At 38.7% G+C, this 23380-nt stretch overlaps 2 protein-coding genes across 2 annotated transcripts in view; one reads left to right on the top strand and one right to left on the bottom strand.

Moving 5' to 3' along the window:
* Positions 1-23380, top strand: part of NSMCE1 (NSE1 homolog, SMC5-SMC6 complex component) — a 57225-nt gene that overhangs the window by 18509 nt on the left and 15336 nt on the right. The gene's annotated exons all lie outside the window — the stretch shown is intronic.
* LOC127545931 (V-type proton ATPase subunit F-like) lies at positions 22560-22856 on the bottom strand (the record flags this gene model as incomplete). Its single annotated transcript, XM_051973444.1, has 1 exon — positions 22560-22856. A coding segment is annotated over one exon (297 nt), but the record flags the coding sequence as incomplete, so codon positions are not given.

Below are 23380 nucleotides of genomic sequence, written 5' to 3'. Positions count from 1 at the left end.
TTCTAGGCATTAAGGGAAATACAAAGAGAAATAAGGTCTCAGAGAGGTGTAAACAATATTGATTGTCAACGTTGGTCAAAGGTCAAAGGACCTGGGCTCAAGTCTTGCTGGGTTCTGCCACTTAGCACTTGTGTCAGCCAGGCAGATCACTCCCTGGGCTTCTGTTTCTTCATTTTTAAAACAAAAGGATCAGAATAGAGGACCTCTTCTGTTGCTTCTGACTCTGAATCTATGATCAGAAGATGGCAAGCACACAAATAATGATAATAAAGGGCAGAATGTGATAATTGTCCAAGAAAGAGCCCTTCTGGTTGGTGGGAATAAAAGTAATCTTAATAGCCAGCATTTCTGTAGTGTTTGAAGGTTTGGGGAGCACTGTGTATATCTCAGTGGATCCTCAAGGAAATGATTTTGCAGATGAGGAAACTGAGGTTGAGATAGGTTAGGTGACTTAAACACAGCCGGCATTTGAGTTGATATTTGAATTCAGGTCTTCCTGACCTATTTCAGTGCTCTTGTCTGATGTCGCACTTTGTTTCCTTGGGAATCATGCATGTCTTTATGGAAGATATCATTTGAGCTAGACACTTTAGGATTTCAACAAATAGAAATGAAGAAAAGGGAAAAAAAAAAAAAAAACATTGAGAAGACTATGAACTGAAAAGCACAAGGAAAGCAACTTCATTTCCCAATCCTTTTACTCCTGTGGAGCCAAAGCAAGGAAGTAAGAATATTGCTTGCAGTAATTCCCCATGTGGTATCAATAACTGGTGGGTATTGATTCAATGCATTTCTTAAAGTAAGATGCAGGTCATATCTGTTTTTCGATAGGCTATATCTCATGACTTTATTCCTTGTACAGCAGCCTTTTTAAAGCTCAATTCAATCTCAGATGCTAGCTATGTGACTCTAGGCAAGTCACTTCACTTTGTTTCAATTTCCTCATTTGTAAAACGAGTTAGAGAAGTAAATGGCAAACTACTCCAGTATTCTGTGCCAAGAAAACCCCAAATGGGGTCATGAAGAGTCATGTTTGACTGAAATGACTGAACAATAAAATTCACAGCCTTTGCTTTACTGTCTAATCAGATTTTTATTTATTAGTTATTATTTAGTATTGTCATCTATTATTTTTATTAACAATAATAAGCTTGCAAAGGCACCAAGAAATTATGTAGTCTAACTCCATTGTTATACTGATGGGGACACTGAGTTTTTGAATGTTGTCATTCTTACTCCATTTCTGACTTTAAATCCTCCTGCCCAGTCCTTCAATTTGTAGTTCACATTAAAAGCAGTTACAACCAGCATACAAGAGTAGGGAGAAAAGTTAGGGATTTTCCAAGTTAGGAAGGGGATGACCAAAGGTGTGGACTTTCCTGGATGTGAAACAGGATATTATTCACTATTAGCAAGCAGTTGGAATGTAACAGAAAATAAAATTAAAGTCTCAAAATAGAATCTGTTTTACAAGATGGAGTCAATTTGTTTTTCACAGTTCCTTCAGAGATGAGGTAATTTTTTTCAACATAGCACTATAAGCTGTAGATCCAGGATTTGAACCCAGCATTCTTATTTTTTTTTAAAAAATAGCTTTTTATTCTTTTAATTCTGGAATTTTGTTACACTATTTCTTGAACTTTTCCTTGTAGGATCTCTTTCAAGAAGTGATTGAGTTATTCTTTTGATGCCTATTTTGCCCTCTGGTTCTAGTATATCAGGGCAATATTCTGGAAGTGGTTGTGAAATGATCCAACCAATGGAGAAAATTTTGAAGTATGTGCAAAGGGCTATGAAACTGTGCATCCAGTAATGTATCTTCTAGGTCTGTATCCCAAAGAAATCATAAGATGTATTTTGGGAAAATAAACTACTTTAAAAAAATAAAATAAATAGCTTTTTATTTACAAGGTGTATGCATGGGCGATTTTTTGGCATTGATAATTGCAAAACCTTTTGTTCCCATTTTTCCCCTCTTTCCCCCCACTCCCTCCCCAGATGGCAGAACCCAGTATTCTTCAGATCCAGTGTTCTTACCCTGCTCTGCTGGGCTTTTTTTTTTTTTTTTCTCCTTTAATGAGCAAGCATAATTCCTTTCACAAACTTAAAATATCTCTAATTTTGGGGGGAGGAGTATAGCAAATTGCAGCCTGAAGTAGATTGTAATCCTTCTATAACTTTGAAGTTGGTGTAGACAAAAATATTAATCTCCTTATTGCCAATTTTATGGTGAAATTGGCAAGTGGGAGGTGGAGGTGGGTCATTGCACTATATGTATACAGTTGGTGGTAGGGTTTATACTCAGAGCCTTTTAAATTTGGCGGAACCTACCATAAGTATAGTCTTTGAGAAGCTCAGTTCATCACTTTACTAATAAGGAAATGTTGGTGAACTTTAACAGGGCAGAATCTTATTTGAAGTTGACACTTAGTTTAAATTTGTTTGATATACTGAATTCTCTTAGGTCTTCCTTCTCAGATACAAACATGGTCGGATTTTCCCCTAACTAAAGAACCATTCTTAACTCTGCTTCTTTTCCGAGCTATTACGATACCTTGCTCTTCTCCTTCATTGACAAACTTCTTGAAAGAGAAGTTCTGTATTCTATATTCGCCTTCATATCTTACCACCTACTCCTTCCCCCAGAAGCTTGTCTTCTGCCCTCTTCCTCCACAATGCTTTACATTCTAGCATCTCTCCCACCACTCAACTGAAATGGCTGTCTTCAAGACCACTTGGGAAGTTCTTAGTGTTAAATGTGTAGGTCTCTTTTCTTTCTTTATTCCCCTTGTCCTCTCTGCAACATTTGACATTTCTCCTCCTGGTTTCTATCCTTTCCCTTTTGCTTTCATGAGCTTGCATTCATGACTCCCCATCTTTCTAATTCTCTCTCTCTCTCTCTCTCTCTCTCTTTCTCTTTCTCTCTCTCTCCCTCTCTCCCTCTCTCTCCTTCCCCTGGCTCTATAGCCTCCTCCTATCCATAAAACATGGATGCCTCCCAGATTCTGTTCTCAGTTTTTATTGATTTCATTTATTCCTGTGGATTCAGTTATCATTACTCTGCAATGACTGTCAAGTCAATTACCTCTCTCCCTCAACCTGACCCAGAACTCTAGATATATATCTAGGCTCTCTCTTCAATGATTCCATTTGGATGACCTCCTAACACCTAAAATTTATGATGTCTAAACCAAACTAATTATCTTTAATCCAGAGAGACAGTTTGTTATGGTAGTTGGGACTTTGGGCTTGTAGCCAGGAGAAACTGAATTCAAATCTTACTAAAGACACTTACTGGCTGTGTGACTCTGGTAAAGCCCCTTATTGTTTCTAAGCCTTAATTTTTTTGTAAGTAGTGAGGATAATCAGAGCCCTTACCACATAGGACTGTTGTGAGCATTAAATGACATAGCATATATAAAATGCTTTGTGAATTATTATTAATTGCCAAAAGGCCAAGGTCACCTACTGTACCACGAGCCATCACAAGGTCTCTAGACTTTTGTCTTGCTGTTGGACTCTGATGCCCAGAAGGGAGACTGAAGCTGGTGACCCTGCACAGCTCCTGCAGTCTTTCTTAAATGCAAATCCTGTGCTGTCATTGGTCCTTTCTGAGAATGAAGGATGAACAACAATATATTAGCCACTATGATTATGCTTGTTTTCACCCACCACTGCCCCTTTGTTAATGTTTTTTGGGTCACAAACTAACTCCTTTAGCATTTTGGAGAAATCTGTGAATCCCTTCTCAGAGTATTGTTTCAAAATGCATGGCATAACATATGCAAAGAAAAACAGTTATATTGAAATATACTAGAATACTTTACTATTAATGTATTTTATACTAGTTACTTCAAAAAATTTATGGAAAAAAAAAAGGTTTATGGATCCCAGTTAAGAATCTCTGTTTTCGCTTTTCTATTTCTTTCTTCATCTGGCATCATCTTTAGCAAGATCTAGGCTTATAATTTTTACTTCTTCCATCTTCCCCTTCTGTCTCTGGCAAAACCCTGCAATTCTATTACTTGCATCTAGCTCTAATTCCAAATTTCACTGCAGCCATCCTCATTTAGGCCCTTATCTTCTCTTGCTCACCTGTTCTAACAACCTCTTGACCAGTTGTTGGCTCTTGGGTGGGCCTCTACAGTCCTTCTTTCATGCCATCATTGGAGTACTCCTCTTAATGCACTTCTGACTGTGGCTCCTTTCAGTAGTGTAAGCACTTTGTCCTGGCATTCCCACCTCCATGCTGTCTGGCTTCAGTCTGTCATTGCAGCTTTATTTTGTGTTAGTTCCCTTCACCTACTTCCCAGCCAACCCAGAGCAGTGCTCTTTCTTGTCCTCCTTTCTGCTGAATCTAAGCCTTTGCTTGTACCATCATTCATCTAGGGACTCTCTTCCATCTCTGTGTGTTCCTTTAATACAAAATTGGATACAACTTCCCCAAAAGACTTGTTTGAATCCCTTCTTCTCCCCACATATCTCTCTCCTATTACACATATCACTTTCCTTGGACCCATCCTTTTCACTTCTCTTTGTTTCCCCTGAAAGTTTATAAAACCCTACATTTCAGAGGTGGAAGGGAGATTTGAGATCCTCAATGTGAGTTTTTTTGCAAATCACAGTAGTAAAACCTTCAAGCAGTAGGAAAAGATAGTAAATGGAATGCTTGTAATTAGCACACAGGCCTTCTGACTTTAGATCCAGGGTTCTTAATATTTAGATCTGTTTTTATGCTTTTCTCCCTATCTCTCCCCATTAGATTTTAAATCCTTGAATTAGAATGTGTATTTTATGTGTCTTTACTGATCCAGCACAGTGCCTTGCACATAGTAGATGCTTAACAAATGGATAGATATTAAGTAAAGACAATGTCAAAAATGGGAATACATTAAAATCTCCCAACCCCCAGTTCAGGGTTTTTCCCACTTTATTATTTATTCTGTCTCCTTTGGCATTTGGTATGGTTTGTAGTTTCCTTTGCCATAACTGGACACACACTCTTGGGAGGTTTGGCTTCTTGCTGTTTCTTCTGACTAAAGTTAGAATCTCATGGTTGTCCTGCCTAATTTGGAAATGTCTCAGCAGCTAGAAATTGGAATCTCCTTGATCTATAGCCCCTCAACTCAAAACCAAGCTCATTTCCCTAGGAAGAGAGGGAGAATGGTAAAAACCCACAGCCAAGAGTCTCTCCAATTGAAATTGATTCCTTTCCCTCAAAAAGCAGAAAAATCCCTGTTTTATATACTCTGGTGCCCCTCTGTTCCCCTACCTTGGAGACCCATTTTGTTAATACCAGCAGCTGACTGAAAAGTATTTCTTGCCAAGTAAACCACTGTCTGTACTCTTACAGGCAATGGTCTCTTCTTCTTGTACTCTGACATTCTCTCATGCTCCCTTCCTCTCCTCATTCTAAGTGTTTGGGGCTGGATATAGTATGATTGTCAAGGAGACAAATGATGTGACAAAAGGACTTTTTTTGGCTAGACTGAACTACTTGTAATCCCAGAGCTGACTTTGGATGTTCATGAGGCAGGGTGGGGTGGGGGAGAAGTATGTACTATTTAATGTTGTTTTTTATAGATATCTTCAGTCTTCAAGCTTTTATTAATTATCTGCTATGTACTTGGAATTGTGCTACACAGAGAAACACACCCAAAAAACAGCAGTCCCTGCCCTCACAGTGTCATGGAGGGAAGCAACAACTTGCAAACAGCTCTGTACAAATAGGATGTATAATCTCAGCGTTACACATTAAGATCAATGAGGAGACTAGAAAATGGCTTCTTATAGAAACTGAGATTTTAAGATTTGAAGGAAGCTAGGGAAGCTAAAAAGTAAAGTTGAGGAGAGGGAAGAGTTTCAAGCAAGGATGACAGCTGATGAAAATTCCTGGTGTTAGGAGCTGGAGTGCCATGGGTGAGCAATAACAAAGAGACCAGTGTCCTGAATTGCAGTGTACCCAACTTGGGGCTGAGGAGGAAGAGTATGGCGGAGAGAATGGGAAAGCTACCAAAGAGCCGAGTTATAGAGGCTTTAAAATCTAAACAGAAGAATTTATATTTGATCTCAGAGGTCCTAGGGAGCCACTGGGGTTGTCATGATCATCCTTGCATTGTAGAGAGATCCCTGATAGTCAAGAGGAGGATGGATTGGGCTAAGCAGAGACTTGAAGTGGGGAGACCTACCAGAAGGCTGAAAACGAGTAATGGCTGTGTCAGAGGAGAGATGCGAAGATAAAAGCAGCAAGCCTTGGTTGTAGATTGGGGGAGGAGGGGGTGAGAGAGAACGAGGAGACAAGAATGGCAGCCAGCTTGCCAGCCTGAATGCCTGGGATGATGATGAGGAAGTTAGGAAGAGAAAGGGAGTTTGGGGTAAAGATGTTGAGTTCAGTTATGAGACATACAATGCAGTATGTCTAAGAGGAAGGTGGAGTTGTGAGACTGGAGGGCAGGAGAGAAGGTAGGGCTGAATAAATAAATCTGAGAATCATTGGTATAGAATCAATAGTTGAATCCATGAGAGCTAATGGTATCACCAAGGGAGATAGCATAATGAAAGAAGAGAAGAGTCTGCCTTAGGACCGAATCCTTAACTGCTAAAACTTAGTAAGAGACTGAGAGCAAAGGAAATGTGAGAAGTCTTTTTTAAGGGGTATAGCTACAAAAGGGAGGAGAGCTATATGATAATCAGGGATGTAAGTTTCTTGAGGAAAAGGACCATGTGATCTAAAGTCCATGTTTTTGGCAGGCCCAGAATACTGCTCTGTGCATACTTGTTATGGGCCAGAACTCTGTATTTGAAACAAGGATTCTTAAAGGTATTAAGTCAGTGGAATTGATGAGACAATGTTATCTAGTTTAGCCTGGTGATTAATAGTTCTCTAAGTTTATTATGATTGATTTAATCTTACAATAAATAATGGTTTCCTAGTGATATGATGATTGGATTATACTCAGTGTACAGGATATAAGCTGGGACAAACTCAGCCAGGGTAAGAGCCAGATTCACTCACTTCATCTCGCACCACCATGGTGGCAGGCTCTCTTCCTTCATTTCTCCACCAAGGCTGGTTTAAGCCAGAGGCAGACTCAGAAAAGGGACACAGAGACAGATTCCATTATCTACCTTTGTGATGACTGGAGGCTGAAGCACAAGACCAGGGACTCAGAGCCAGATTCATTCACTCTATCTCACACCACCATGGTGGCAGGCCTGTCCTACTTAGCTTCTCCACTGAAATCAAGACTCTGGAAGGCCTCTAACAAAACTAGCCTGGGCCCCAGGCAAGGAAACTAGATTGTGAAGGAGATAATAAAGGATTTGGCTATTCTCGTGGTCATTATTCTGCTGAAAGAAGGCTGCCCCAAAATCTCCAGAAAACTAACAAAGAACGCTACATTTTGGTGTCTGAATGTGGGACTATGGATTTAAGTTCAGACTGACAAAATTTCAGTGGAAAAGTTTCCGATTCTGAGGTCAGGAAAAAATTTCCGTGACCCAGAAAATAGGATAAGTCCAAAAATAGACAAGAAGGAAACTTTGTTAAGGGCTAAAGTAGTGTTTAAGCTGAAATGGAACAAATGTTTAGAAAACAGCCTTCTTTTCCACTTCAAGGAAAATGTATCGAAAGCATAATTAAACTCATAAAAAACCAAGGTTTGATTGTAACTTGGATACAGATCATTGAACTCTTCAAAATATTAAAATACACATCTCCTTGGTTCTCTAAGGAAAAAGAATTAGATCCAGATGAGTGGAAATTAGTAGGAGAGCAACTATATAAATATTACAATGGTAATGGTCCTGATTCAATTCCTAAATAAACACTCTATACATATAACTAAATACAATTGGCTTTAGGAAATTATATAAGTTATAGAATAAGGAAAAGGAAGAAAGTGCAGGAGGGAGAGGATACTGACCAACAAAATGAAAAGGATGAAGAATTAGACAAGAATTGAGTTAAGTACAATTCTGATGAAATTAAGGAGTGTGGAGCTTCACGGCAGGAGCCATTAGGGCATTCCCCAACCCTTGACCTATCCCCCTCAAATAACCCTTCATGGGTGGAGGAAGAAGAAGGAGGGGGAGGGGCAGTGACACAATCAGTACTGCCTATGAAGCAGCCTATGACAAGATTACAAGTCACTGGTTGAGGCTAAAAAAGTACAGGATATCTGGAAATTAAGGATTTTTTTTTTCTGGATGTCATGCATTTTTTTTAAAATAACTTTTTATTGACAGAGCCCATGCCAGGGTAATTTTTTACAACATTATCCCTTGTACTCACGTCTTGTTCCGATTTTTCCCCTCCCTTTACCCCCTCCACCCTCCCACCCCCCAGATGGCAAGTAGTCCTGTACATGTTAAATATGTCATAGTATATCCTAGATACAGAAGGTAGAAATAACTCGGGAAGAAAAACAAAAATGCAAACAGTTTACATTCATTTCCCAGTGTTCTTTCTTTGGATGTAGCTGCTTCTGTCCATCATTGATCAATTGGAACTGATTTATATCTTCTCTTTGTCAAAGAAATCCACTTCCATCAAAATACATCCTCATACATATCGTTGTTGAAGTATATAATGATCTCTTGGTTCTGCTCATTTCATTTAGCATCAGTTCATGTAAGTCTCGCCAGTCCTCTCTGTATTCATCCTGCTGGTCATTTCTTACAGAACAATAATATTCCATAACATTCATATATCACAATTTACTCAACCATTCTCCAATTGATGGGCATCCATTCATTTTCCAGTTTCTAGCCACTACAAAGAGGGCTGCCACAAACATTTTGGCACATACAGGTCCCTTTCCCTTTTTTAGTATCTCTTTGGGGTATAAGCCCAATAGTAGCATTGCTGGATCAAAAGGTATGCACAGTTTGATAACTTTTGGGGCATAATTCCAGATTGTTTTCCAGAATGGTTGGATTCGTTCACATTTCCACCAACAATGTATCAGTGTTCCAGTTTTCCCTTATCCCCTCCAACATTCATCATAATTTTTTCCTGTCATTTTAGCCAATCTGACAGGTGTGTAGTGGTATCTCAGAGTTGTCTTAATTTGCATTTCTCTGATCAATAGTGATTTGGAACACTCATATGAGTGGAAATAGTTTCAATTTCTTTGTCTGAAAATTGTCTGTTCATATCCTTTGACCATTTATCAGTTGGAGAATGGCTTGATTTCTTATAAATTAGAGTTAATTCTCTATATATTTTGGAAATGAGGCCTTTATCAGAACCTTTAACTGTGAAGATGTTTTCCCAATTTGTTGCTTCCCTTCTAATCTTGTTTGCATTAGTTTTATTTGTACAAAGGCTTTTTAATTTGATGTAATCAAAATTTTCTATTTTGTGTCAATAATGGTCTCTAGTTCATCTTTGGTCACAAATTTCTTCCTCCTCCACAAGTCTGAGAGATAAACTATCCTATGTTCAATAATTAAGGATTTCAAAAAGGGTTGCATTCTTTATGAGGCTACATCATCTTATGTTAAGATGGTATTAGAGAATTTGGCGTATGAATTTTAACCCCTAGTGATTGGAAATCCATAGCAAGGACATGTTTAGAACCTGGACAGAACTTGTTGTGGCTTTCAGAGTATAGTGAATTATCCAGGATACAAGCCTAACAAAATAGGCAAATTAGAGTTAATATACAAATCACCTTTGACCAACTAGCAGGTATAGGTCAGTATGGAGACACTTCAGTACAAATTAATTATCCTTTGATAGCATATTAACAAATTGCTGCTGCTATTATCAAAGCATAGGGCTCCTTCCCAGGAAAAGATAGAGGAGAAGCCTTCATGAAAATAGAGCAAGGTCCAGATGAACCTTTTGCTGATTTTGTGAGACATCTGCAGACAGCTGTCATAAGAACCATTGGAGAAATGCAGCTACAAGAATTATGATAAGACAACTGGCTAAGGAAAATGCTAATAAGGTTTATAGAAGAATTATATGGGGACTACATAAAGATGCTCCTTTAGAGGAGATCATAAGACACTGTGCCACAGTGGGCATAAATGCCTTTCATACCCAGACTATGATGAACATGGGAAGATGGGGCCCTCTTGGCAAGGGACTTCTAGAGAGACTTGTCCATGCTTTCAGTGTGGAAAAATAGGGGCATCTGAGAGCCCAATATAGGTATAGAGATAGAGTGAGAAGATAGCGTGAGAGAAGACCCCAAACCCCATGTACAAAATGCAACAAGGGCTTCCACTGGGCCTCAGAATATAGATTGACCCAGGGAAATGAGAGGTGGGGCCCAGCCTCAAGACCTTAAACAAAAACAGGTGGGACATGATGACAGCAGAGGTTATATCCAGAGAGTCTTTAGAAGGCCAGTACCCTGATATGCTCAATTGGCAGAGAAGCAATCTGATAGAAGAAAGGGATTATATGATCAATCAGCCAAAAAGCAATCAGATGGAAGAAAGGGATTACAATTGGGGAGAATACAGGCTTTTTAACCCAATAAAAGAACAGTATCCAGTGCGAGCAGCTCCAGTATAATTGCCAGGTGATATGGAGAGATCCAGAAAGTGGTGAATGGAAGGGACCAGATAGGCTAACTGCTTGGCGGAGAGGGTTTGCTTGTATCTCTACAGATGGAAAAGGAATCAGGTGGGTGCCAATAAGCACCTTGAGAAAGACAGAAAAAGAGAAAAAAACCCTCAAAAAAAGAAGACCTAAGGGACATCTGACACTGAAAGAGCATGACTGATAATGAGACTGTTGCAAAACTTCAAAACCTGCAGGAATCATTGGATTCCCTGAGACATGATAAGACTGTTGCAGAAGTTCAAAATTTGCAGTAATCATTGGATTCTCTAACACATTAAGTAATGGAGATAATAGATTGGTTTTGGACTATTTCTAGAACTTATGGACATATATAATTCCTCATGTCGATTCATGCTTTTTGTTTGTAATTCCTCCTATGTTGATAGATTTCTGTATACCTATTTCAAGTGAGACCCTTCAGAAACTCACTAATCTGGTTTGAGTCCCCATTTCCTTTGTTGTTTTCATCTCCCTTCCTGAGAAGTCAGGGAGAACATGATCATCTCCTTTTTGGGTGTTTTCACTCCTTTTTTGAAGAGTCAGGGAAGGCATGATCACCTCCTTTTTGGGGTTCTCACCTCTCAGAGAAATCAGGGAAGCCATGACCACCTATGTTCTAAAACAAAAGAAAGCGGGAGATGTTATGGGCCAGAACTCTGTACTTAAAACAAGGATTCTTACAAGGTGCTAACTCAGTGGAATTGATGAGACAATGGTTATCTAGTTCAGCATGGTGATTAATTGTGCTGTAAGTTCAGTATGACTGATTTAATCTTACAACAAATAATGGTTTCCTAGTGATATAATGATTGATTTTTACTCAGTATAGAGCATATAAGCTGGAACAAACTCAGCCAGGGATTCAGAGACAGATTCATTCCATCATCCATCTTTGTGGTGGCTGGAGGCTGAAGCACAAGCCTTTGGATTTAGAGACAGATTTATTTCATCTCACTACACCATGGTGGCTGTCCTCCTGCACTTCCCTCACTAAGACCAAGGCCAATCTGAAAGGCTCTCCAGATAATTGCCCAGCCCCAGATAAGGAAATTAGACTGTCAAGGAGATAATAAAAGGTTTGGACTTTAACACCTGCCTATTCTCCTGGTGATTACTCTACTGAAAAGAAGGCTGCCCCAGAGACCTCCAGAAAACCAATAAGAATCTTATACATACTAGTCTTTAATCAACATTTGTTGAATGAGATTTTTGTTTTTATAGACTGAGGCAAGCTGTAGTAATAATAACAGATATTTAAAAACAGATATTTGTTTAGCCCTTTAAGGCTTGCAAAGTGTTTTTATACCTGTTATTTCACATACAGCCCTCATGTTGACCTTGTAAGGTTGGAGTAGCTAAGTCCAGATTTAAACTTTGGTCCTCTAGGCTTCAAGAACAATACTTTATTCACTATATCATCTAACTGTAAGGTTCTGGTTAGCTTTCTGTTGGTCTTGGGGCAGCCTTTGATTCAGCAGAGTAATCACCATGAGAATAGCCAGGGATAGAGTCCAAATTCTTTATTATCTCCTTCATAGTCTGTCTCCTTCACCTGGGACCTGGCTAGCTTTCTGGAGGGCCTTTAGACCGGACTTGGTCTTAGTGGGGGAAGTGCAGAAGGACAGGCCAGCCACCACAGTGTGGGAGATAGAATGTCTCTCTCCCAGTTCTTGTTGGCTCTTATATACTGTATTACAAGTACATCATCATAGTTGTCAATCTTGTAGAACTATATTAAGTACTAAGTACATGTAAAACTAGATAACTATTGTCTTATCAATTCCATTGAGTTAACACCTTGTTGTAGGACTAAATCAATCATACTAAGCCTTAAGGGTATTTCTCCAAAGTTCCTGTCCTTTATATCTAACTCCCCTAGAAAACCATTGGTCATTTACTATACATTATACTTAGGTGCATCGTGCTGTGCTAGATTCTGGAGTAGATACAAAGGTGAATAAAACAGGATCCTTGCTCTTTAGGAACTTGAAATCTAGTGGAGAGCAGTTAGGTGGCACAGTGGATACAGCACTGCCAGGCCTGGAGTCAGGAAGACCTGGCTTCTAATGTGGCCTCCAATATTTGCTAGCTGTGTGACTGAGCAAATCACTTAATCTTGTTTTCCTGAGTTTCCTCATCTATAAAATGAGCTGGAGAAGGAAATGGCATCTTTGCTAAGAAAACCCCAATTGGGGTCACAATATCATCTCCTCCATGAAGCCGCATCTGATCTTTTAGGAAGAATTTTTTTCCCCGATATGACTTCATTGTACTTAATAGTCTTTTATTTTAATTTGTATTTTGTAATATGTGTCTTTCCTTTTTTTCCTGTTTTCCTACTCTGATTAAAATATGAGCTATGTTAAGATAGCTTCTTAATCTCGTTCCTACTCTGATTAAAATATGAGCTATGTTAAGATAGCTTCTTAATCTCGTGATACCAAGGAGTGAGGCTGATGACTTTATGCAGCTCAACATCATTTAAATCCAGTTCATGAGTGAATCAAGACGTTACTTGTGATGTTACTGGTACTCTTTGGAAGTGAAGGTCAAACATCTTCTCTAGCACAATATGGTACATTCATTCCAAGAGAGAGAGAGAGAGGTTTGTTGGATGAATGAATGGTTAGAATATCATATATATATACACAAACACACATACACACACACACATTTATATATATATATATATACACACACACACACACATATATATACACACACACACACACACACACACACACACAAAGAGTTAGAATGTATATATAACATAAAAATAGAGAAAGATAAATCAGGGGCGACAGACACAGAGAGAGAGAAGAAGAAGAGGGAGAGGGGGAGAGAAATTGTATAATGAAATGGTAAATTCTTATATTTTAAATTTGGGATTAGGTAAGGACAAGAAGTTATTCCAGAAAAACAAGAATTCTTTTATTTATTAACTAATTACATTTATCGTCTATACATATCAGGTTTTTATATTTTTACTAAAAATATTCAAAGTATATTCTTGTGCCTTTATGTTGTCTTTCTCTTTAGCAATATTTTACAAATGTTATTAAGTTCCTTTGATCAGTAGTTAAGTGAGATCAGAAAGGACAGCTATTATAATCTTGAGCAGATTTTCATCGATGAAACTTTGCTAGGAAGGAAGATAGGGTGAGGTGTGGCTGACACAAAACATTACAGGGTGCACATTCAGATTCTCTAGTCATACTGCAATTCAGTGGTAGAGCTGAGACTAGAGACAAGCACTATGATTTCTTCAGAATTACGTTGTCTCTTTGTGATACAATCTTTATCTCACAGCACTTACCATTGGTTCCAAAAAGTGTTAATATATAGTTGTATAGTTTCAGGAAGTCAAGATGTTTTATGAGAGTTTTGAGCAAAGGAGAACTATTATTTTCAAGTAGTTAAATGAAATATAGACTTCAGAGAAAAGTGGATTGAATACATAAAGAAAATATCTTTCAGTGATAATAATAATAGCTGACCTTATAGTAATTTATAGTATTGTTGTTTTTGGTTTTCAAAAAGGATAAGTGACCTCATAGGGCGATGTCTTGACTTGCTCATAACTTGGATGTAAGTAAAGCAGAATTGCACAGAATTATCAGCTTCACTCTCTCTTCCAGAGTCACTGAAATCCAGTAGCAGGATGCCAGTGTTTTAAGTGAATTATCTCATATGATAAAAATAACTCACATTTATATACTTTTATAGGGGACAGCTAGTTTTTATAGTGTATAGAGTGCTGGGAGACTGAAGTCAGGAAAACTCATCTTGTGAGTTCAAATGTGGCCTCAGACACTTATTAATTGTGTGAGTCTGGCCAAATCACTTAACCCTGTTTATCTTAGTCTCCTCAACTATATAATGAGCTGGAGAAAGAAGTGGCTAACCATTTTAGTATTTCTGCCAAGACAACCCTAAATTGGGGTCATGAAGAGTCAGAGAGGACTGAAAAACAATAACATAATCTTTTATGGATGACAAAGCTTTTTCCTTACAACAATCCTGCTTGTGTGTAATGGATTATCTCCATTTTTTGAGACTTAGAGGCAAGGCAATTCTTGACTGTTGAGAGTGGGTTTAAATAAAGACCTGGGGAAAGGAAAGAGTAAGTCTGAAAAGTATTGATTGTACCAAAAATTTCTTTCTTTTCTTTTTCTTTTTTTTTTTTTTTAACAAAAGGACAGAGAAAGCCTACATGTTTTAGAAATTGGGGTTGGTTTGACATAAAAGAATAGACTAGAGGGAGGAAACTACATATAGTAATTCTCAGTTTGGAATGAGGCATACTAGAGATCTGGAAAGTCCATCACATTAAGAATGTTTTTGATACACCCACGGAATACTTTTTTTTTTTCTTCTTCTGAATGAATTCTGGCAAGAGTGTTTTCAGTGGAAAATTTAGTTTGTCATTTTCTGTTAATGACGTGACAGCCTAGAGATGAGAAGGTAGTACAGGCTTTATGTGGCATGTAGGTAGCTACACTGGCTTATTGATTCATACATCTTAAAATCTCCTTTCAATCAAACATTGATAGAACACCTGTTGTGTACAAGGCAATAATATTTTGAGTACTGTGTGCTAGCGGTCTAAGAAATGACAGTGTGGCTGAGGAGCTAATTTCCAATAGCTTAGATGCCGTGTAAGTTGAATATGCAAATATTTTGGGGGCTCTGAGAAAGCAGTAAATAAAGCAAGTGCTGACCAGGGTAGTACTGACTAGACCAGTGAAGATGGTAGGATTTTAATTGGGATTTTAAGGATAGAAAGCAGTAAGTATGGAAGAGTATATGTGAGTAAAAAGGAGAGTATAATAGACCAGTTTCACAGAGGTTAAAGGTTCATATAGTGGAATTGAGGGAGACTTAAAAAAGTAACTTGGAATGAGACTGAGGAGGACCTTGGATGCTGAGATGTTTTAGTTTTGTTTGTTAGGTATTGATGTAGTAAATGAGTCATATGGGTTGGAATAGGAGAAATAGGAAACAGGGAGATCCTGAGACACAATTGCAGTTCTCCAGGTCCCAAGGTCAGAAAGCTTGAGCCAAAGTGTCGGTAGTAGGGGAAGAGTGAGAAGTCAGGAACCAGCCAATGGAGTTCTGGTATGATCTGGGTCAGAGGTCTAGACTGTAGCCTAACGACCAAAAGCAGCCACAAAAATTAGGCCCCAATCAGATTATTAAGATGTAATTGGGAAATAGCTAACAAAATAAATAAAAATATAATACAACATAGATAATGTTAATTTGTGGTTTTCTAAGTTAACATTTCTTTTTGAGTTTGATTTCATTGATTCTCTAAGTATGGTCAAAAGGGACCCCAGAAGCTGTCCTTCTCTTTTTCCTCCCTATTTCTAGTCACTTTGAGAGGTCTGTGACACCAAAACTATTTTTATAATGTTCTAAGATGTGTTTCTGTTTCTTATACAGTAAACATTAACAAATATAGCCCACATAAACAAAAGCTCTCTGGGGGCCCTTAATAATTTTTAAGAGTGTAAAGGAATTCCAAGACCAAAAAAGTTTGAGAATTACTACTAGTATGGATCTTAAGTCAGCTTTTATGGGGTTGGGGAGGATTTTGAGATAATCTGGAATACAAGGTTGCCTCTTCAATCTGTGTCAGTAAACACAGGAATGGGGAAGAGGGTGTCAATAGACATTATGTCTGTCTTTTATATATTTAAAATAAATTAATTAATGGCTTGAGGCCAAAGTCTGCTGCTAATTATGACAATACTCCTGAATTATTCCTTATAATATACTTCAGTGGATCAACTTGTTGGTTCCACTGGGATTGTAGCACTAGAATCATAAAGAAGATTCGTAGCTTTTCAGAGCTGGAATTTCACAAATCATGTGGAGCCCAAAGAACATTGTAGAGTAAAGCCACAGTTTTATCTGGTGATGTTATGGAAAGAATACTGAATTTAGAATCTGAAGACATAGTCCTGCCTCTGCCATTTGCTGGGTAGGACTCCCTCTTGAGGCAAATCCCCTGAACCCTATGGGCTTCTGTTATATCATCTGTAAAATGGACAGCAAGAACACTTGAACAATCTACCTCACAGGGAAGTTGGGAAGAACAAGTTTTATAAACCTCCAAGCACTATGTACATGGAAATTTTTATTCTCTGGGAACCAGCTTTTTGACATAAGGATTTTTTCTAGATAACTGGTATTTTTGCTCTTTCAAACATCCTGTTTTTTTTTTTTTTTCCCCAAACACTTTTAAAAACAGACTCTTCTGAACATAATTTAATCTTTCTTTGATGGTGACAGTTATCACACCATAATATAATAGGGATTGTTATAGTGGATATTAGTTGTATAAGGGCTATTTATACCCATATTAAATAGTCCTACATTTCTGTTCTTTTGGAATTATTATGCTTGCTTTTCGTAATTATATTCACAATCCTGCTCATAGTGTGTCCTAAGAGAAAATGTTCTTTAGTGGCTAGAGTGCTGAATTTGCAGGCAGGAAGATCTGGATTTGAACCCTATCTCAGACACTTATTAGACACTTAATTTCTCTGGACTCTGGTTTCCTCATCTATAACATGGGGCAAATAATGGCACCTACCTGCCAGGGATGTTATGTGGATTAAATGAGATGTCAAGTACTTGGTAAACCTTGAAATATTTATATAAGTTATTATATAATAAATATGTTATTACTATTATTAGGTCTATTTGCAGACCCTAATTCTTAGATCACCAAGTTTCTTAGAATTTTATACAAGGTAAAAAGTCAATATACTCTGAGTGAAGGTCACAAAACACTCCAGTGAAGAATGTACATGAACTTGAATGCATGGAATTCAGGACTCCTTTGATTCATCATTGTGATTGGATATGGGAGTGCAGCCAGATATCCCCTGTCAGGGCTACCAAATGATGAGGAGAGGGGGTTTAACCCTTAAAATATTTTGGGGGTTTCAAACCAATGTAGGTTGTCTTAAAAGAATTTGTAGGCATGGATGTTTTCCAAATCAAGAAGCAAAGATTTTATTATTATGCCATTAACATTTGTTAAATTCCAAAAGGAAGTTTTAAGTGATTAATAAGGGGAAAGAGGAGAACTAAGTTCCCTAGTGGAACTCACAAATCACCAAGGGGAAGATGGCCTTAGGCAGACTAAATCTTAATGAACTTGTTGCCATAGGACAGGAGATTTTTAATGAACTTGCATAGAATTGAGTAATTATGTCATTGATTTGCAGGCTAACCCTAAAAAGAAGTTTAGCACCCTAAAAAGAGTTAGTGGGGGATTGAGGTGCAGGTAGGTTCTTTTAAGGGAAAATATAACCTCAGGGGTTGACATCATAACTTGGCCTTATTTGATACAGTAAATTGTAGGGTTTGTCAATTCAAGAATTGAACAAAGAATTCAACCAGGGCCTATTGCAGTAAAGGCCTCCTTTGGATAATCAAAGGCCTAATTCAAATCAAAAGGTCCACTTAAAAGAGATAATTGTATCAGAGCTTCTCATTGGCTTCCAGATTGCTTATTGTAATTTATGTTCTATGATCTACCTAGCTACCAAAGACCTAATCTTTCTTTGTTGGCTACTTTTTCACCCTCATCATTTATAGTCACTCCCTCCACCAGGGCAGATAGTCAGTCTACTGTGCCTTGCTACACCATCTGCAAAATTGACATAGCTGAAGGATTTATCATACTGCTGCTCTTCTATTGATGGATCTTTCTGAACTTATGCAAACTCTGAACAGAGCCTTTACTTGAAGCCTTCCCAGCAGAGCAGGGCCTTCCATAGCTTTGCTAGAAGAGCCCTGACTCTGGAGTCAGAAAACCTGGTCTCTGACCCTTACTACTTATTGGGCAAATTACTTAACATCTCCTTGGCATCTGTTTGCTTGTCTATAAATGGGTGGAGAGTTTGTCTAGATGGCTTCTAAGGGACCTTCCAGCCTCCTCTCTTTGAAACCTTCCATTTAGGATGAGATACTAGCAGGGGTCCTCAAACTTTTTAAATAGGGGGCCAGTTCACTGTCCTTCAGACTGTTGGAGGGCCAGACTATAGTAAAAACAAAAACTTTGTTTTGTGGGCCTTTAAATAAAGAAACTTCATAGCCCTGGGTGAGGGGGATAATCGTCCTCAGCTGCCACATCTGGCCCGCAGGGCGTAGTTTGAGGACCCCTGCGAGCAGGGATGGTATTATGTTTAATTGGCGAAAGTAGTTTTTTTTATTTCTGGGTTCTTGGCTTTGATGAAAGATAACTGATCTGTCGATAAGTAACTTTGGGCTTCTACAGCTACTGCTAGAGGTTGTTGGAACTTTTGCTTTTCCCATTGTAACCCTGTTAAGTCAGTAAGGTCTTGCTTTAACTCACACTTAAAATTGCATTTCAGATGAAGTACTGTTATTGTTAAAATGTTAAATTGCTGAAGTAGAAAACCACTTAAATCAGTGAGAGACTTGTGAAGGCTGTGGCAGAGCTATTTGCTTCACACTAGGTGTCATGGAGGTAGGGTAGGAACTCTGCTGCTATAGTCACAAGAATGTAGGGCTTGGGGCCCCACAGGAAAGCTATGAATACATTCTCTGATCTATCCTCACTCTACCTAGTTTACTCTAGACAGGAAATATATTTATTAGCAAAGCAAACACATCTCTAGAACAGGTTCATGGTCCGGCTTTGGTTAGTGTTGAAGAGTATGCTTGCTGATTTTCTTCCGTCGAAAAGCCTCTTTTTTTCTAGATCAAGTTAAATCAGAAGCCTCAGGTCTGGGAGATAATCAGTGTTTTAGTGGAAAAATCAATGATCTTTGTGCCATGAGAACTGGGTTTAAATCTCAGTTCCTATTATCTCTGTAAACTTAGGAAGATCATTTCTCTTGATGATCTCATCACTCCCATTATTTCAATTATCTTCTCAATGCAGATGATTATCAGCTCTATTTTTTTCAACCCTGATCTCTGCTGACCTCCAGTCTCATGTCTCCAAGGCCTCCTTGGACATAATGAACTGGATGACTGTAGAAATCATATACTCACCCTGTCCAGAACTGATCTTGTGTTCTTTACCTCTAATCCTTCTCTTCTTCCCAAGTTCCTTAGTATTGTTCAGGGTCCCACAATCCCTCAGAATCATCCAGACATGGTCAAACTAGGTGCTGTCCATGGCTTCTTTCTCATCCCCTATATCCATTCTGTCACCAAGGCCTGCCAATGTCACCTTTGAAATACTGCCAACTGTGCCACTTTTTCTCCTCTGACCCTGACATCACCTTCACCTCACAGCCAGATTTTCAGTAACCTGATGATTGGTCTTCTTTCCTCAGTCGATTTTTTTCTCAGTCCAGTCTGTTCTCCATTTATCTGGCTATCAGATTGATAAAGTGTAAGTCTGACCATATCATTCCTTCCCAACATACCCTCCCCATCCCCATTCAGTCAGTGGCCATAGTTCCTTGCTCCCTCCAGGATTAAATATCAGAGCCTCTTTTTGGCTTTAGGCCTGTGTCCTTTAGATACTTTCTGGTCTTCTGACGCTTGGCTTCTCTTCCCTTTCTTCTCTTCTATCTTTCCCATTTGACGCTCTACCAGGGGTCCTCAAACTACAGCCCGTGGGCCAGATGCAGCAGCTGGGGACGTTTATCCCCCTCACCCAGGGCTATGAAGTTTCTTTATTTAAAGGCCCACAAAACAAAGTTTTTGTTTTTACTATAGTCTGGCCCTCCAACAGTCTGAGGGACAGTGAATTGGCCCCCTACTTAAAAAGTTTGAGGACTCCTGAATCCTTGCTTTTTCCCATCTCCCAACTCTGAGTGTTTTTACTGACTACCCCCCATGCCTGGAATGCTTTTGATCTTCATTTGCACAGCTTCCCTGGCTTCTTCAAAATCTCAGCTAAAATTCTACATTCTGCAGAAAGCCTTTGCTGATTCATTTTAATTCTAGTGCTTTCTTTTTGAAATTATCTGTGACATCTTATTTATATTTTGTTTGTTCCTAGCTGTTCATAGGATCGTCTCCTCCATAAGACTGTGAGCTCCTAGAGAGCAGGGACAGTTTTGGGGTTTCTTTGTATCCCAATGCTAGTGCCAGGCACATAGCAAGTGGTTTTTGTTTGTTTTGGGCTAGGCAGTTGGGGTTAAGTGACTTGTCCAGAGTCACATAGCTAGTGAGTGTTAAGTATCTGAGGCCAGATTTGAACTCAGATATGACTCCAGAGTTGGTGCTCTATCCATTTGCTACCTTGCTGTGCTGTAATTATTTTATTAAAGTCTTGTTGACTTGTCCTCACTTTTTTAGTTGTCAGTATTTTCATCTATAGATTGGAATAATGAGGTCTACTTATCCCACAGGATTGTTGTGAGGATGTACATTTGATCCAGTGCTGTCTAAATATGAATCTAATTGTGAGTTTTTGTAGCTATTCCTCCAAGAAGCCTTCCCTGATTCTACAGAAGAATAATAATGATGGCTGTCAATTTGACAGTGCTTCAAAGTTACAAAACATTTTATCAAATGTTATCTCATTTGATCCTTATAACAGTCTATGAGGGATTGATATCTTCATTTTATAGATGGGGAAAATAAGGCACAGAGCTCTTAAGCAACTTATTATTGTCCAGAACTGATCTTGTGTTCATTACTTCCAATCCTTCTCTTCTTCCCAAGTTCCCTAGTATTATTTAAGGTCCCACAATCCTTCACAATCATCCAGACATTTACAAACTAGGTGCTATCCCTGACTTCCTTCTCATCCCCTATATCCAATCTGTTATCAAGGCTTGTTTTTAAGAGATGGGATCAGAACCCTCATGTTTCTAAGCCCAGCATTGTCTCTATCACAGTATGTTCTTTTTTCCTAGACTGTCCATCAGCAGAGAGTTAGACTTGTCAACTTTGGAGAGGTTCATCACTTGACAGTTGATACTCAGATGATGAATCTCTCAAATCACAGAAAAGGGCAAAGACCATCACTTTAGTATGGAATAGGCTGTGATTGGCATTAGGGGAAGCAGCCAATGCCCATCCCAACAGCATCTTAGAGACCCTTGGTATAAGGTTTTCAGTATCTGCCTTGGCAGCATGCTACACAGAATAAGCCTTATAAAGCCTGGTCTGTTTAATATCTTCATTTTTCTAGTAGCCTTTTGAGAACTGGAAGCCATTTCCCTTGCTTTTCCTTGATTATCCACCAACTTCTTATGCTCAATCTCAAATACATCCAGAAACCTAATCTTGCTCTATTTGAAAGTGAGTTTTCCACTCTCAGATTTTCCAATTGGATCTCTCCATTGATCCTGTCATACTTTGCCTTATTTTGTGTTCATGTTATATCTCTTCTATTAGATTGAAAGCTCTTTGAGTGTAGAAATTGTGGTTTTCATTCGTTTTCTCTCTCTGTACCTTTCTTTAGCACTTTGTACATAGACCTTTAACACAAGGTGAATCAAATTGAATTGATTTATATGCCAGATATTTTTCCTAATTACATCCGTATTAGCAACTTAATGGCTCAGTGGACACACTGTTGGATCTGGAGTTAGGGAGACTTGAGTTCAAATCCAGCCTCAGACATCAGCTGTATGATCTTAGGCAAGTCATTTAACTCTTTGCTCCAGTTTCTTCATCTATAAAATGGTATGATAATGGCACGTATATTCCAAGGTGGTTGTAAGGATCAAATGAGAGAATATTTGTAAAATGCTTAGCATAGTGCTTGGCACGTAGTAGATGCTATATGTATGTTTACATCCCTATTCAGTTTGGTCAGTAGTAAAATCCAGGAGAGAATACGATAGCTCATTATTACCTGTGTCTGTTCCTAGACAACTTTCGTCAGATCTCAGGGTTTCCCTGCTTCTTCTCTTCACTCAGTTTTCCAAGTTTGGAAACAATCTGGTAGCATAGTAGATAGAGAATTAGAATTGGATATGAATTTAGATCCTTACTCATATACTTACTAGTGACACTGGCCAAGTCACTTAATCTCTTCTGTGTATGGGGGAAGGAAAAGACGTAGGATGGAGTCCTTGGCTGCATCGTAGGGATGTTCCTTGGAAGGGATCTCCAAAACAGCAGGTATTGAAAGTGTGTGGGCATCCAGTGCATGTCGCACCATTTCAGCAATATACTGATTGATAAGGATGATACTGATGTCATCCCGATTCAGAAATTGCCGGAAGGTGTCCTCGATTTCATTGATGGTCATGTCCTTCTCCACCACCAGAAAGTTCGGGTGGCGGTGCTTGTTGAGCTCCCCGATGCCACCCAGCAGTTAGGCATTTATTTGTTGCTTACTATATTCCAAGTACTGTGCTAAGTACTGGGGATGCAAATACAGGCAAGCAAGATAGCTTCTTCCCTTAAGGAACTTATATTCTAATGAGAGATGGTAATATATAAAGAATGCAAGAAGGAGGAAAAAAAAGTTGACATGCATGAAAAATAGCACTTAACTTACAGATGTGTTGTGAGGATCAAATGATAGAACATCCAGTGTGCTGTGCAAACTGTAAAGCACTGAAGGAACATTATGATTGTTGTTATTTTGGGAGTAGGAGATGATAGGAGAACATGAATCCTATGGCTACAATCATATTGTCATTCCCTAATATATACAAAGCACAAGCAATTAAATCTTCAGTTCCATTCAGTGGTAGTGGGAATAATTGGGGGGGAGGGGGGAATCAGGGGTGGTGGGAAGGATGCAGTTCTGGATAGTGGCTTAGGTCACAATAGAAAAGAATATATTTCTAGGAAAATCCCATTTGGTTTGTCCAGAAACCTGTTCTTCTAACT

The sequence above is a fragment of the Antechinus flavipes genome, chromosome 1 (genome assembly GCF_016432865.1).
Source record: "Antechinus flavipes isolate AdamAnt ecotype Samford, QLD, Australia chromosome 1, AdamAnt_v2, whole genome shotgun sequence".
Taxonomy (NCBI): Eukaryota; Metazoa; Chordata; class Mammalia; order Dasyuromorphia; family Dasyuridae; genus Antechinus; species Antechinus flavipes.
This window is presented reverse-complemented; position numbering and strand designations above follow the sequence as displayed.